Source organism: Aethina tumida, chromosome 2 (genome assembly GCF_024364675.1).
Source record: "Aethina tumida isolate Nest 87 chromosome 2, icAetTumi1.1, whole genome shotgun sequence".
Classification (NCBI taxonomy): domain Eukaryota; kingdom Metazoa; phylum Arthropoda; class Insecta; order Coleoptera; family Nitidulidae; genus Aethina; species Aethina tumida.
Window position 1 is genome coordinate 28,067,938 of NC_065436.1, and position 17,251 is coordinate 28,085,188.

General features: G+C 26.9%; 2 protein-coding genes across 5 annotated transcripts in view; both read right to left on the minus strand.

The window, feature by feature from the left end:
* Window positions 1–17,251, minus strand: part of LOC109599594 (supervillin-like) — a 106,515-nt gene that overhangs the window by 65,726 nt on the left and 23,538 nt on the right. The window lies entirely within an intron of this gene.
* The window catches only part of LOC109599595 (probable serine/threonine-protein kinase cdc7), a 50,811-nt gene that overhangs the window by 13,074 nt on the left and 20,486 nt on the right, over window positions 1–17,251 (minus strand). For 2 of the 3 annotated variants that reach the window (XM_049963985.1, XM_020015610.2), the window contains exon 1: window positions 16,265–16,531. The exons of the other annotated variant lie outside the window; for it this stretch is intronic. In XM_049963985.1, coding sequence (XP_049819942.1) covers window positions 16,265–16,291 — 27 coding nt within the window. In that variant the 5' untranslated portion in view covers window positions 16,292–16,531. Of the gene's footprint in view, window positions 1–16,264; window positions 16,532–17,251 lie in introns of those variants that run through there. 3 annotated transcript variants of the gene reach the window in all.

Sequence of the window (17,251 nt, forward strand, 5' to 3'; positions counted from 1 at the left end):
TTTTATCATATACCATCTTTAAACAAGGTATTGAATATATCAAACAATGATATTTTTCTGTATATTTATAAAATTTTTGAAAATCATCCAATATTTATCCCGGATTTATGAGGTGAAAAATATGTTAATTGTTTAAACTTCTGTCAATTATATGTTAGTAATGATACAAAATATTTAAGCAATTTGATAAATAATAATTTACTGGCTTTTTCAAAATACTAATTAATATTTTTATTAGTGAGACTGATTTTAATTAGTAATAAAGAAATTTAAAAATAATTTAACCATATCAAATATTAATAAATTAAAAAGTAATGGTACTGAATATATTAAACATTGATATTTTTCTATATATAACATTTTTATAAATCATCCAATATTTTTGTTATATACAGGATTTATGAGGTGAAAAATCTATTAATTTTTTGAACTTTGTCAATTATATTTAATTAGTTACAAAATATTTAAGCAATTTGATATTAAATAATTTACTGACTTTATTAAATTACTTTTTTTATTAGTGAGACTGATTTTAATTCATCTTTAAACAAGTCAAATATCTCCAAAATAATAAATAATTTCTATTGAATATCAATGTTTGATATACATTGATAGTATTTATCTTTATAATTATATAATTTTTGAAAATTATCCAATATTTAATTTACATTCTGGATTTGTGAGATTAAAATCTATTTATTTTGTAAATTTTTTCAATTATATTTTATAAATGTTACAAAATATTTCAATAATTCGATAGTGTTCTTTAATTAGACTGACTAAATGAGTAATTAAAGTAATTTAAATCATTTTTTAACCATGTAAAATATATGACTACCTTAAAAAGTCAACTAATCTAAAAAACACGTAAATAAAAAAATAAATTTGATTGAGAAAATCGAAACACTAATTTATATATATATTTTGTAAATATAAAATATATATCTTTTTCAACTTTTAAATATAATTAAAAGAGAAATTCAACTTAAGTTTAAAACTAAACTAGCGAAAACCCACTTAAACCTTTTTACTTCCTGACCCCTCAATTACTATCAATTCTTTGAACGAGGCGAATGAGATTAAAATAAAATACTTTACCAGTAAGAATTCTTTGATTAAGCCCATTGTCACGGTATAGTGACCAATTTGATCACACAACAATAAAATATGAAATAACTGGAATTTGAGTCATTAAATAATAATCATATTATGGTTGATTCATATTGTTTTCACCGATAGTATTGAAAATTAATACGACCCATTATAAATCCGGCACAAAATTTGTTTTGAACGGAAATAACATATGTGAATCGGTTTAAATTTAGCCATTCATAAAAGCGGCAAAGGTGATAGAATAAAAATAAACTTAAGTTATATATACTGATGACCGCCGAGTTTAAATTAATCTAGACTATTATGTTGTATATTAATTTTTGCGTATCCCATCCAGCTAAAACCTCAACTCAAACGTTTCTCTCGCCACAATAGAAATCACGTTTGAATGAACGTATTTATCCGTCATAAAAATTAATACATAAATAGTCTTATGAACTTTATTGTTAAGGAGATACGAACAAAGTTTATAAAATGGTAAGTCAAGGTTAGTCTACAAAAAGCTGACTAAATCCACTTCTCATTGTATTATAATTGGCCGAGTGTAATAAGTCCCTAAAAGGCTTGTCCTTGTCTCTTTGCCGAGATAATAACATGTGAAACATATATGCAAACAAATTACGGCCGAAAACGGAATAAACAACAACGTTATTTTATGTCAGATATAATTTAACAGCACGGAAAATTATCATGAGCAACGCGAAACGATTTTACGATGTAAATTCGAGTAATGGTTTCACTCGTTATCCACGTTTAAATACGGTATTTACCGGAAGACACGACGAAATGTTTATAGGTGTCTTACGAAAATTGTCTTACGTCGACCGTAAACCATAAACCAATTAGCTGCTCCTACTTACTGTCTCGTGCAATGTAAATAGACGAACATCCGACTTACTTCCGGCATTTAAAAGCCATAACGATAACAAAAAAATGTTTTATCAAGGAAGGTTCCACAAAGGTACAACGACACAAATGCATATTTAACCAGCAGCGAATCTAGGCCTGAGATAATTATTTATCAGCTTTAACGCGGAACAAAAATGAACGGACGCACACACGCGAAACGGTAATCGAATCGAAACATTTTCGTTGCTAAGAATAAATGGGTAAGTATCTTGTCTTTAAAGTGGAAGCGTTGTAAGTGTATCCGTGTCATCCCTAATCGAATTATTCCGATGGGAACGGGTCTATTTATAGGGAAAGACCAGTGACTTGGTAAATTTGCGAATCCATCGATAAACGATGAAAAACAAACGGCCTGAATACATTGGATGCGATAAAAGTTTTATGGCTTCATTCACATTTATGAATAACGTCACGGAGACGAAAACAGCAATGGGAACTCTCTAGTTAAGAATAGTTTTATTTTCTTTCAGTTTTTTCTTTTCCATCGTTTACATCAGTTACACACTAATATTTAAAAAGAGAGGCTAGAGTGAAAAATCGGGTACTTAATCATTTTTGTTTTTCTCAGCACAGGGGCGTTGGGTGATAGTGATGTGTGGTCTAATTATGTTGTGTGCAGTGCATTCTTTTCCTTTAAATTGTTGATATGATCTCTGTCCTAAGTATTTGGTCTTATTTCTACTGGTACTTTCTATACTCCGACTTCATTCTTATTTAACACATCGTTCAATAAGTCCCGAGACTAGCCCAGAAATGGTCCTAGTAGTACCAAACTGGCCACGTTTCCCTAGAGTACGAACCTTTACATGAAACGTGTAAAAATTTCACGTGGATCGGACCACAAACAGCAAAGTTATCGAGGTTAGAGTAAAGTCACTTTGTAATTTGTTTGAAAAATGGAGAAAAGCGAGTTTCGCGTGTTGATAAAACATTGTTTTTTAATGGGTAAAAACACCGTAGAAGCCCAGCAATGGCTTGAAAAACATTACCCGGACTCCTCTCCATCCAAACCACCGATTTGTCGGTGGTATGCTGAGTTTAAACGTGGTCGTACGGACACAAACAGTGCTTAACGTCCGGGTAGGCCATTGGAAGCTGTTACACCGGGAAATGTGAGTGTTAAAAATCATAATGAAAAATCGCAAAGTGAACGTCCGTGAGATTGCAGAAATGACACAGATATCATCTGGAAGCGTATTTACAATCCTTCATGAAAAATTGAGCATGAAAAAGGTTTTTTCCAAGTGGGTGCCACGATTGCTTTCAGTGGAACAAAACAGCAAGCCACAAGTCCATGAAAACAAAGGCAAAATTGAACGAGTTGGGCTTTGATTTGCTTCCCCACCCCCCGTATTCGCCAGATTTAGCCCCCAGCGACTACTGGCTCTTTGCTGATTTCAAAAAAATGCTCCAGGGAAAAATGAATTGGCCCGAATGAGAAGGTCATTGCCGAAACTGAATCCTATTTTGAAGCAAAGGATAAATCCTTTTATAAACATGGTATAGAAATGTTGGAAAGGCGTTGGAACGATTGTATCACTCTAAAAGGAGATTATATTGATGATTAAAAATGATTTTTGAAAAAAAAAATTATTTTCGTTGTTAGTCTCGAGACTTATTGAACGATGTGTTATAAATAAAGCCATGACAAAAATAGCAGCAGTAAGTCTTGAAGTTGAGAATTTAATTTTTGTTTTCTTTCAGTTTTTCCTTCTTCATCGTTTCCATTTGTTGTACACGAATATATTCAAAGACTATATTGTTCTGTCCTTTGGAGATGTATCATTTGGTCTCTTACATCAGTGGTTTGCTCTCGCCTAGTATCTTCTTCTGGTTATGTCCTGTGTTTTTCTGGATTTTAATTTCGACCTGTTGGGTTTACAAAATAAGAAAGAGAGGCTAGGATGAAGGATGGAGTACCTAAGTATGTCTTATAAGCCATTATTTTTGTCTTTCTCTCCACAGACAAGTTTGGTGATGATGATGTTGTGGTCTAATTATATTGTGTGTGGTACTTCCAAAATCTCAGCCTTCATTCTTATTTATAAATAACGCCTTAGTGATAAAAACAACAGCAGTAACTCTTGAAGAACCCGATATTTTTCCATTACCTTTCAGTTTTTCCATCCCAGCTGTACTTGAACGCACATCACAAACCAGTTTCGACGTACCAAATATTTATTATTAAAACCAAACAACTAGGTTACCGAATCTGGTTTCGACGGAAAAAACTCGCGCTTTCAAATATCCTCCACCGTTCAAATCGCGAATTCAAGGTTAATGCAAAAACAATGTCGAGATAATATTTATGTCTGAGATGTCGGTCCCGGTGTGGGTGGCCGAATTTGCGTTCGGTTTTGGTTTTGTGACGTTGACTTTCTCTTTTTTTGGTACTTGCCCAAATTATATGTAAATCGCAGGCATTAGATCCATATCGTTCCGAAAACAAATCTCTCTCTTGCATTTGCATTTTTTCCGAGTTAAATGGCGTGCAACTGCTTATCCCAATTAGATTTTTTTTTCGGGCCGTCCTTAATTTTGTAACGAACTTGCTTAACCGAATGTTTTCGTCCGCGACCTACAAATCTCACCTGCACAACAAGAATTTTAATTTAATTCGGCTGTAAGTTGATGTAATAGAAGAAAATTACAACGTCCAATTTAAATTTAATTGTGCTGGACAACGTTTGTGGTTGCCATTAGACAATAATATTCTCAGTTACAACAAAATGCTATATTTTCTGTGACATGATGAAATAGAATTTAAAAAAATTGAATAGAAACAATTCTGTGATTGTCATTTTTCTCCTGTAATATTTTTTTACAATAAAACTGTAAGAAAAATTAATTATAATTAAAATTAAAATTAATTTAAATTTAGCATCTTATGAATTACAAGAAAATGTTGCATATTAATATACAAGCTAAAAGTGATTTCTTTGATGAATTTGTTTCTTCTAACCAACTAAACCATAGAATATACAGCGTGATTTACCTAACTTGTTTATTAGAAATTAATAGAGAACGGAAAAACGTATGAATTTGAAATTTTTATAGCAATTACAACTTGATTTGAACTACTTTTTTAATTTATTTTGAACAAATGGCTATACCATGTCCTATACTTAAACTCAATCAATAACTTTTAAGTTATTAATTTTTTTTCTACAAATTTTGACAGATTGATGATGTAACTAAAATGTCTCTAAAGCCATCGATTTTGAAGGAACCATTATTAGCACTTCCAACATCAATAATTATGTTATTTTCAATGGAACACCATGTACGTTTTAACAAATTAATCTCAATATAAAAAAGCTTTCTATACATAAAATAAATATTAAGAAAATATAGAGGGTGTACCATTGAAAATAATAAAGTTAATGTTACTTCCACGAAACCAAAAATAAAATTTTATTCAAAATAATAAAAAAAAGTAGTTCAAGTTATAATTGCTATAAAAATTTCAAATCAACACATTTTGCTGTTATCTAAAAACTTCTACTGAAGTTAAGTGAATCACCCAGTAGTGTCAAAAATATTTCCGAATATGAAAGTGTATAATTGGGAGGTGTCATTAGCCAATATAGTGTTGACAGTACTAATTAAATTATTTGTTAGAACTTATGTGTTAAGTTATTATTTCATATTCTGAAATTATTGACACTTTATTCCTCGATTTTTTGGAACGAAGAAAAATTTCTTTAAAAATATTTTTAAGGCTTATAAATGTGCAACAGCTTTTGGTAATGGAGATTTTTTTTTCATTAAAAAATGCCATTCAAAACTAAGTTTTTATCGTTTTAAGTGTAAAAATATTTTAGTAGTCATCGTTTGCTTGATATAGAAATTAATTTTCCACCATAAACTGGTCACAGTATACAGAATGTCCAAAATTAATTGATTGTCTTTGAATGTCACAAGTATTTAAATTTAAATAATAATAATTAAATATGTTAAACCCTGGTAACATCCAAAGACACTCAACTTGTGACACCCCGTATACAAAAACATGATGTTTTACAAAAGATTTCGAAAGATCGAGATTAGAAGACGACTGTTCTTCCCACGGGCTCGTACAATCAATAGACGAGATATTCCCATCCCGTGTATGATGGATGATTAGTGAAAAGAGACCTAAATTGAAAAAGAAATTTAATACCGCGATGGGAAATATTTCATACAATAATTTTGTCGACAATGTAACACCGTCGTAGATTCGATCAACTTTCTTTCGGGTCATTGTTTCGCAATGGACATGTGTCTCAGATGAATTTGCAGCAACACTTTTAGTTCCCTAGGAATCACTTACGTTTTTCCCCAACTCGAGAAACGCCAACGACTAAATCTGACTCGTGTTGACCATGAAACCCAACACTTGATAAAGCTCTTAAACCGTGAACGTAAAACGAGACTCCGGAACAATATCGTGTATTGTGTGTGTTTTGAATATGAAAACCAGAGTTTTCAATCGGCTTCTCTGTGGGAAACGAGCCGAACAAATTGGATTGGTTTGTGCGTCACAACAAATTTATAAAACAGGTGTGAAGCAACGCGACCACAACAGTCCCATCGTTTACGCTGAAACATCCTGAAAAATGTTTCTCGGAACGAATTATTAAAACTGAAAATTCAGGTCGCGAATAATATTTTTTTGTTTAACGGCAAAATGCGAGTGAAACTGTGTGGGGGACGGACGTTTTTCGAAGCGTAAAATATTCGCCCCGGGCGGAGAAAATAGTACGGTCCGACCTCGCCCATAAGTCGGCAAATGTTTGACAACGCATGGTTTTAATAACGCAAAATCGCTTTGAAAATCCATAAAGTCGAGTCTTCCCCTGTCAATTTAACATGATTTGTGGTGCTTCCTTGAGAAAAGCAAATATTAAGTTTCTAATACTTCAAGATCTGATTACAAATACCTTAATATAATTGGTGTTCAATACGGAAAACGTTATCTAAGATGAATATAAATATTAATACATATAGTGTTTGCATACAAAATTAAAAATACTTTGAATAATTATAAAAATATATAAATATTATTGTTTAATTATTTTTAAATTAATCAGATAGTTTATAAATTTAAATATGTCAATACTTTTATTATTTACTTATTTTTTAATTTTCAATAAAATAGAATATTAATTACAAATGTTAAAAATTAATCACATTTTCTCTTATTATTTATTTATAAGTATACACATAAAAATTAATCATATTTCATTTTCTATTACATTAACTTGGTTAAAATTATATAATTTATATAATTTATAATTGAAATTTCAATCTAAAAAACATTTTCAATAATCAAATATAAATATCAGTGTTTAATTATTTTTTAAACTAAAAATAGTTTATAAATTTAAAGATGTAAATACTCATATAATCATATAAATGTTAAAAATACATTTCACATATTACTTCAAATTGGTTAATATTACATATTTGGGTATTTGAACCCAAAAAACTCTTCCAATAATTAAATTTAAATATTATATATTTATTATTTTTTTAAATAAAAGTAAGTACTTTATAAATTTATAGATGCCAATACTTTTATTATTTATTTATTTTTTAATTATGAAAAATATTAAAAATTAAGTATAAATGTTAGAAAATTAATCACATTTTACATCTTATTTTTTCAAATTGGTTAATACTATATAATTAATTTATAATTGAAATTTCAACCCAAAAAGCATTTCAATAATTAAATATAAATATTAATTTTAATTATTTTTTAAATAAAAAATGGGTAAGATAAATTTTAAAACAGGTAGTTAATAAATTTAAAGATGTCAATACTTTTATTTTATACTTATTTTTTAATCATCAATAAAATTAAAAATTAATTATAAATGTTTAAAATTAATCAAAATTTTCCCATTTTTACTTTAAATTGGTTAATATTACATTATTAACTTAACAACCAAAAAATATTTTCAATAATTAAATGTAAATATTATCGTTTTATTATTTTTAAAATAAAAATGGGTAAAATAAAAGTTTCAAATTAATCACATTTTCTCCTATTATTATATTGCAACCAAAAAAACATTTCCAATAATTAAATATCTTTATCTTTTTATTATTTATTTATTTATTTGAATAAAAATGGGTAAGACAAAAATTTAAAGCAAGTACTTTTATTATTTATTTATTCTTTAATCATGAATGAATATAAAAATTAATTATATTTCCTATTATTTCAAATTGGTTAATATTATATAATTAATTTATAACTGAAATTTCAAGCTAAAAACATTTTGAATAATTAAATATAAACATCATTGTTTAATTATTTTTTTAAATTAAGAATGGATAAAATGAGAATTTAAAACTAGATGTTTATAAATATAAAGATGTTAATTCTTTTTTGTTATTTATTTATTAATGATGAATAAATATTAAAAATTAATTATAATTGTTAAAAAATTAATAACATTTTTTCCTAAAACATTTCCAATAATTAAATGTAAATAACATTGACTAGACTAGATAAAAATTTAAAATAATTTATAAATTAAAAGTATAATTTTATTATTTATTTTTAGTAGTGAACGAATATTGAAAATTAACACAAAATAATTAAATCACATTTTGTCTCGAATTATTTCAATTTGGTTACTTTATAATTAATACATTTGTACCTCAATATTAGGAATATTATTTTCAATAATTAATTACATTCTTTTATTACTTATTTATTATTTATTAATTTAAAAATGGATCATATGAATATTTAAAGTATATAAATAGTTTTAAAATTAAAGTATATATTTTAATATTTTTTTTTTTATTCATGACATGATAAAATTATAATAAATTAAATATAAATGTTTAATTAAAAATAAAAAAAATTAATTTTACGACATTAAACTAGCAATGAATGAATAATTTTAATTAATTAGTTAAAAATTTCACATTTTAATAAATAACATTTTTTACTAGTATTACATTTGGGTAAATTAAAAAAATAAATAAATATAGTCAAGGAAATGACTCATGTAGAATGTTCAAAGTAAATAAACAACTGCGAAACAATTTTAGGTTATCCAAAATTATTTACAAGTACCTAACAACTGTGTCAAGTGCGGATCAATAAAAGGCTAATCTAAAGAGGAAATTAAATGGATAGACGCACTTATGGTATTGCGTGACCTAATAACAGGTTTTAAAGCCATTTTTTTAAATTAATTAATGCGAGTTCAACACCAGTTTTAAGTAAGTCATTGTGGTCTAAACTGTCAATTATTATCTCCTGAGGAAAGATGAGTGAAAGTAGATCCCATGACAATTAAGACGTCTTCCACATAAAACATGAATTTCTAAAACACACATCATTAGCTGCGTTCATTAATGAAATAAATTTAATTTTCACGTGTGATTTACGGTAGTTGTCATAATAATTTAATAAACCGGACAAAAAGGATTGTTTGGGGCGAGAACCCGAAACATTTATCACTATTTATAACACATGAACTTGTGCAGTCCAACCCAGCTTTTTACATTTAATTAAACAACTTTATGTGGTGCGTGCGTGCCACCGTACAATGTTCAGAATCGGATGGAAGGATAATAAATAACCTTAATAACTGCTGCTGGATTTAATTAAACAATTTAATTCCTGGCATTCCTCAGGAAATTCGAATGCGTGGCTTTAAGGATTTTATCGAAATTAATATCGAACACATCCTGAGGCGACCCAAAAGTTCATCCAGCCTTGAAGCCAAATGATGTGTTTGTTGAGGAACTAATTAACTGCCCGGCCCCCACATGGCATGTATTTTGCATTGTTGCACACATTTTAATTCGCATAATCGAAGAAAAAGTTTCCGATATGTTATTGCAATGCGGCAACGCAATAATTATTGCTTCGATCCCTTTCTCTTTACGGTCGTTTGCATATTTTCATATTCAGAGCAAACATCCTTTTGTTATTCAGGAAATTGTACGTCGATAAAATTAATGTTAATTACAAATGTTCGCTTGTACATGGACGTGGAGTCACGGCCGCTCAATAATTATTAGCACGTGTCGATGAACCGTTCAATTTTTCAAGTTAGCATCGCTGTTAGGAGTGTTCCTGTCAAAACCGAATATAAATCGAACCGAGACGATTACAACACGAGTTGACAAATGGGCTTGGAATACTGATTAATGTATTTACTTCTACTAATTTAAGGTGGAGGATACTATGAAGAAACAAATGTATTATCAGTAAGAAAATATTTGACTATTAATTATGTGCAAAGTGGACGAACAAACTAACAATGAGTTCGACGTCATAATTTCAAGAATGTTGTTATCTTAATCGATGAGATAAAACTCAATACAGGTAGTAGTACCTTTAATGTTACAAGACATTTAGATAAAACATTTCCACTGTGCACTATTCACATCAAATTTTAAAGAAACCAAAAAAAAACACATTTTTTACTGAAATTAAATAGCTATAAATAAAAAGCTTTTTGTGCCGTATCTTTGTAGTTGGAGGCCAAAAATAAAACGTTTTTTCTTTTGTAAATGGCATATTTAATTAGTTTTCTGGCTTGAAAACATGGATGTAAAACTTTTTGAATATAAACAACGAGAAAACCAATAAAACAAATTTTATATATTTTTTTATCTATAAAGATCTTAAATATTCACAAAAAAATAATAAAAATCAAATGTTTATAAATGAAGATTTTAAAAACAAAATTGTCAACTTTTATCTACTTAATAAAACAATCTTTCCAAGTAATAATAATAATAATATACTTATATAATTAAAAATCACATAAAACAATTTTAACTCTTACCAAAGCTATTCTAAATATTTAATAACCCAGAAGAAAACAAAATATTTAACTGAACTATTTTTATAAATTTTTCTAAACGTAAATATTTATTTAAAACTTTTATTTTCTTATTTTCTACTACTATTTTTTAATATTTTTCTATTATCATTAATTAATAATTTATAATAATTTTTTGAATACAAGAAGAAATTAAGTAATATAAATTTATAAAAAAAATAATGGTATTTTCAGAATCCTTTCTATTATATTTTTTTAATTATGCTCTAACCTAAACTATTATAAACATTTATATTCATTATTATTATTTTTATTAATATTTTTGATTTAATTTTTTTATTATTTATTATGTTTAATATTTTATATTATGTTAATAAATAACATATAATTTTATAATACTTTTTACATACAAGAATGTACAAGATAAATAATAAACTTAATTAAAAAAATAATGTTATGCTTTAACTACAACAATCCTCCATTATATATATTAGACTGTTTCAAAAAAATCGACAATTTTTTATGTCTTATTTATATCGAAAATCTTGTTGGAAACGAAAAATGAAGAGCAATTACAATACTTATTGCTAGTTATAAGTGCATACAGAAAAAATTGCCAAATTATAGAAAGTCTGTCAGTGTAACGATATATACTACTTTGATTATAATATACAATCAATTTTTTTAGTAAAAATCTATTTATTTAAATAAAATGCTTAATTTTAAGCAGTAAAATAACATTTATTTAATAAAATTTTTAGTTTTCAGCAGGTAACTTATGATCTGTAAAAAATATCAAGAACTTTTTCGGAGATAAATTATAGGAAATTGAATTCTCTACAAAAGTTGATGGTTGAGTTGAGAAAAATGTCAAAATTTTAAATCAATCCAACTTTAGTGTTAGATAACTTTTGAAAAAATGAATATATCAAAAAACTGTAAGAGACATTTTTTGTAGAGCGTTAAATTTTCTATTCTAATTTTCTTTTTTGATCATTTTGAAATATTATCTCTAACGAGAGTTAAAAAATTTCACAATCCAAGAGAACACCGTTCCCGTGTTATTTAAATAATATATAATTTTATATATATATCTTTTCGAATACAAGAAAATAAACATATATATTTATTTTAATCTTTATTTTGCTATTTTTTGTAGAGTTTTATCATTATTATTATTTTTGTTAACCTTTTTCCTTATTATGTTTTATTTATTATTTTTTTATTTATTTTTTATTTATTAATATAAAATAAATTTTATAATATCTTTTTGAGTACAAGAAAAAATTAGATATACTTGATTAAACAAAAAACAAATTTTTGTTTGTTTTGTTAACTATCCTTTTTTTAATATAGCACATATTTTTTTCAAAAAAAAAATATATATTAATATACCCCTTAATGTAAAATTAAATAAAACGCAAAAAAATATTTAATTGAAATCTATTTTTATACATTTTAGCATAAATACAGAAAAACAATATTTAAATACTATATTATTTTTTTAATTTTAAACTTTTACTTTGTTAATCTTTTTGTTAATAATTATATTTTTTATGCTTTACTTATTATTTATTATTATTATTTATTACGTTGATTATTTTATATTATTTTATTAAAAAATAAAATTTTTATTTTTTAATTTTTTTGAAAATATACAAAGGAGAAACAATTTTATTGTTGTTATTTAACGATCTAAAATAGTAAATAAGACACAAAACCAAAATCTTTAACTGAAATATTTCTTTCTATATATTTGAAGTCTTGGAGTAACGACAAAGATTAGAAACAGGTTATAATAAAAAATCCATTTAAAAATAATCTAAATAATACCCCCTAAAACATCTTTGTCCTCATATCTCAATTCCACACAACAACGATAATTCAATTTAATGACCAAGTCTTTCACAAAGCTCCCTGATTCCCATTGGAATGCGAGGAATGTTGTAAACCCCTGACCTGACCGGTTCTGACATCCGCCCGTCATAATACCCCCAAAAAACACGTAAACCGCTCTCGGGGGTAAATTATCCGTCACGACACATTCTATCGAATCCGTAAATGTGAGCCATAGTGCGTCGTAATTTCGAGCCCCAAAACGATTTCCATAACACTGCCCCCGTGGTCGGGGTAGCGTTGGGACCGGTTTCGTGGCCGACCTCCCCCTAGACAACACGGAACGCGAGTTCTCACCTTTGTTTCGGTCGGTCTAGGATCTGTTAACTTTTCCTCCGTTGCGGTGTAGGTACGTGAGATAGGTCAGAGGCACTTTCCGTTTTAATGCGGCACCGGTTTTATCGAATAAAATGAATTTGCATACGATCTCGTTACCGTTTTATCGCCGCTTTTTGCGTCTGGAGCTAAACAAACGGAATTATGGGCGAGACTGAAAGTGAACACGACTTACCGTCACACCGACACCGTCGAGATGCATTATTTTATCACTCGAACTGGAGACTGGAGTTTGCAGTGTTTGCAACTAATTGTTTAGCATAAACGTATGCGTTTCACCGCCTCAAAATGATAAGGTATCTTCTGCAAAATGGCATATTGTTTGTTATCAATGTGTGCGATAATTCTCACATTTTTTCCGGGATAAACTGAGGCCAAGTAATAAAGCAAACGGTTTGTCAATAATTTGGTATTGCGTCAAAACAATGTCAACAACAATGGGATCTCTCTGATTAACATTTTTGTTGTTGTTGAGTATTCGTAGCCACACTTTTTTTTTGTTTACCTTCAGTTAATTAATTAAAAACACACAAACAGGTTGTAAAAATAAGAATGACCTCTTCAAAAGTATCTCCTTGATCTGCTTTCCCATTTGTTTTTATGTGTACGTACATTTAAGTAGTACTAAAATAAAAAATCAGTGCGTAACTATATCCATTAAAATAATATTTGTTTTCTATCATTTTAGTTATTTTAGAAAAATTCAATAATTTTTGATCGAAATAAAGATCATGATCATTATCAAACTAATTATTTTATATTAAAAATAAACTATTATTCTAAAAAAATAAACAAAAGCAATATATATTATGAATGTAAATATAGTTGAACTTTGACAACTCGAAGCAAATTAGTTCAATCCATGATGAGACTGAAGGATAATTTTTACTTGATAACTTGATTTTTTATTCTGGCAAATCTTGATTCGAATTAACCATTTCATACAACTGAATTTTATAAATATTATCATAATTATCTAAATAATTATTTTGATTATTTGAAAAAAAATCTATGAAATTAAGGAAAATATAATCTAAATATGTAAATGTCAGAATGATAAATAAAAAACGAACTTTTATTTTAAAGAATAAATAAATATAATACTATGTACGTAAATAATTAAGAAATTAAAATAATACAGAATATATTATCCGGATAATTAATTGATAAAATAGGATTTTATAAATTTTAAGATAATTATGATTTTTTTGAAGATTTTTAAGAAAATATTTAAGAAAATATAAAAATTCTTGATCGATCTAAATGAATATTAATATATCATTATATGTCAATACAATTATTAATTGTTAATTATCAAATTTGACTAATATGGTAATTATCAAAGTATAAGTATCATGATAATTATAAAAATAATTATTTAGGAAGATGTAATTTAAATACATAAATCTTAAATTTTTCTTATTATATAATACAGAGTGATAAAATAAAATCTAATATTATCTACGTAAATAATTAAAAAATTATTTATTATTATCCAGATAATTATCTACATTTAGTTATATCCTTTATATGTCAATAAAATTATCAACTGATAATTATGAAAGTATGATTTATCATAATAATTATCAAAATGTGAACAAATAAAAAAATAAAGAGAATAATACAGTATATATTATCCTGATAATTACTTGACACAACTGAATTTTAAAAATATGATAATTATCAAAATAATTATTATGTTTATTTGAAAAGAAATTCTTAAATTCAGTTGTAACAATTATTCTAAAAAATTAAACAAAAACAAAAGTATAAATTATCAAAAAATTATAATAGAATAGAAAATATTTTCTAATAATTTTATTTTACTTATTTTTAGAAAATGGTTATTTCTAGAGATAAATATTACAGGAATACTAAAAGTTTTTTACACAATAATTGCCAGTGAAACCTGAACATTATTCAGGAATTTGAACAATAAAATGACGAATGAAGAATTGAGAATAACATAAAAGAAATTAATTATTTTATCAGCATTATTTTACAATATAGAAGATTTATAGTCTATTAAGTATTTATAACAATTATATATTATTTTACATCCAACCTATGTTGTTTCAATAATGAAAAGTCAACAAAATTTAAGTACATAAGTCGAAAGTATAATTTGCGAAGTCTCACTTTCGGCGACGAATTTTATCGACAAACAGTGAATAACAAAACATAATTTTACAATTCTATTTCCCTGACACAACATACGAATAGAAATTTGAATTCTCCCTATGTATATGTATGTAACGTACTATTTAGTATTTTGTTCTTATATTTTTCAGAAAACGAATAATTAGTTGTTTTTTTAGTAAATGTAATTTTTATAAATCTTTTATCTGGCATAAATATTATAAAAAACAGCATTCATATCAAATAGTTAATACACATCTAGTACAACCTAAAAATCAATAAAATGAGATTATATGTCAATAAAATGATGAATTTTATTTTTTTATAGTGTCATAGTGATAAATATTTTGTTAATTTTAAAGAGATATGTACTGTATAGAAAGATATAATTTACAATTTTATTGTTTAAATATGTTTTTTTGGAAATTTATTAAACAACAAAAAACTGTTACTCCATAATAACAAAATTATCGACTCATAATTATCAAGGGACACTAAATTTTACTGGTCTAAATTTAAATATTTAATCGAATTGTATTATATTTTTCTTTAATCATAAACAATATAACAAAATAATTATTTATTTATGAAAATAAAAGTTATAATCTATTTTTATCACAATTATTTCATAAAGTAAACAAGACAAAGATTACTGTGTTTATCTATTATAAAAAATTTATATCATAATAAAGTTTACATACATATCAATAATAAAAAGTACATAAAATTTAAGTAAATAGAGTCGAAAGTATAATGTGCAATGTCTCACTTTCGGCGACAAAATTTATTGGCAAATACTGAATGACAAAACATAATTTAACATTTCCATTTCCTTGATGCAAAACGTGATTAGAAATTTCAATTCTACTTTTGTTTATGTATGTAGGGTACTATTTATGGTTTTGTACTTTTATTTTTAAGAAATCGAGTAATTGTTGCTATTTTTTGTTTATAAATATAATTTTTTTTATTTATAATTTATAAATTTAAAAACAGTATAATAACATAAAATTCAGTGCAACAAACCAGTACGGTACTACCCAAAATTTTCAAAATGTAAAACTTACACTGACACAAACAGTACCAAGATGCATATCGCTGACGAAGAAACAGCACTCTCGTAACCAAAAGTACAAATCACCTCCACAACCAAATAATTATTTGCGCAACACCTCTATCGCAAAACATCGAATATCTGCACATGGTACACTTTCATCTTAGCGCGGCGGAGGGCATCGCCTCGGCACCTGTTGCCCGCGACGTCGACGTCCAATTGACCCACTGAGAGAAGAACGTACGCGGTGCGTTTGGAACGGGAACCAGGTACGGAAGAATCGACGACCGCCTTGGCGACGAGTCAGCGATCGAATGACGCGCCGCAAGAGGCCGGGGGCCCGCTCTTGCCAGTGGCAAGTTGCCACCGTCCGGCCGCACGTTGCGTCGGAGCCCGAGATCGTGCCGGGGAGATTAGATTTGCTGTTCAATGGGAAATTGATCTGGGTTTTGGATCGTAAATTTGCATTTTTTGTGACTTATCAGATGTTGCACTCCGAAGATTTGTATTCAATAAGGTGGTTTTTAAAAGTTTTGATCCGAAATGGTCATTTAATATACAATATTTTATTTATATTTTATTATTATTTAAACTAATAGAAAATAACTGAATATTTTTTCCCGAATTGCTATTTCTGATGTCAGTTTAAATTTTTTTATTACATGCGTTTAGAATGTGCGGAATGTAAGTAAAAGTTTTATGTCTTAGTTTCATTTATTACAATTGAAACATATCATTTTATCAATTCAGAATAAAATTTCAGCAGAATGTGTATTATAAATAAAATCTAAAATATAATTTTCAAATATCCAATTCTAAGTAAAAGTTTAGTTTCTTACAGTTCCATTTTAAATTTTGAACGTATAATATAAATAAAACCTAAAATATATTTTTCAAATCCTCAATTGTAAATAATAGTTTACTTTCTTACACTTCTATTTTTTGTCAATTTCTAAAAATTATTTCATTTATTAGATATACATATCAATTTATCAGTTTA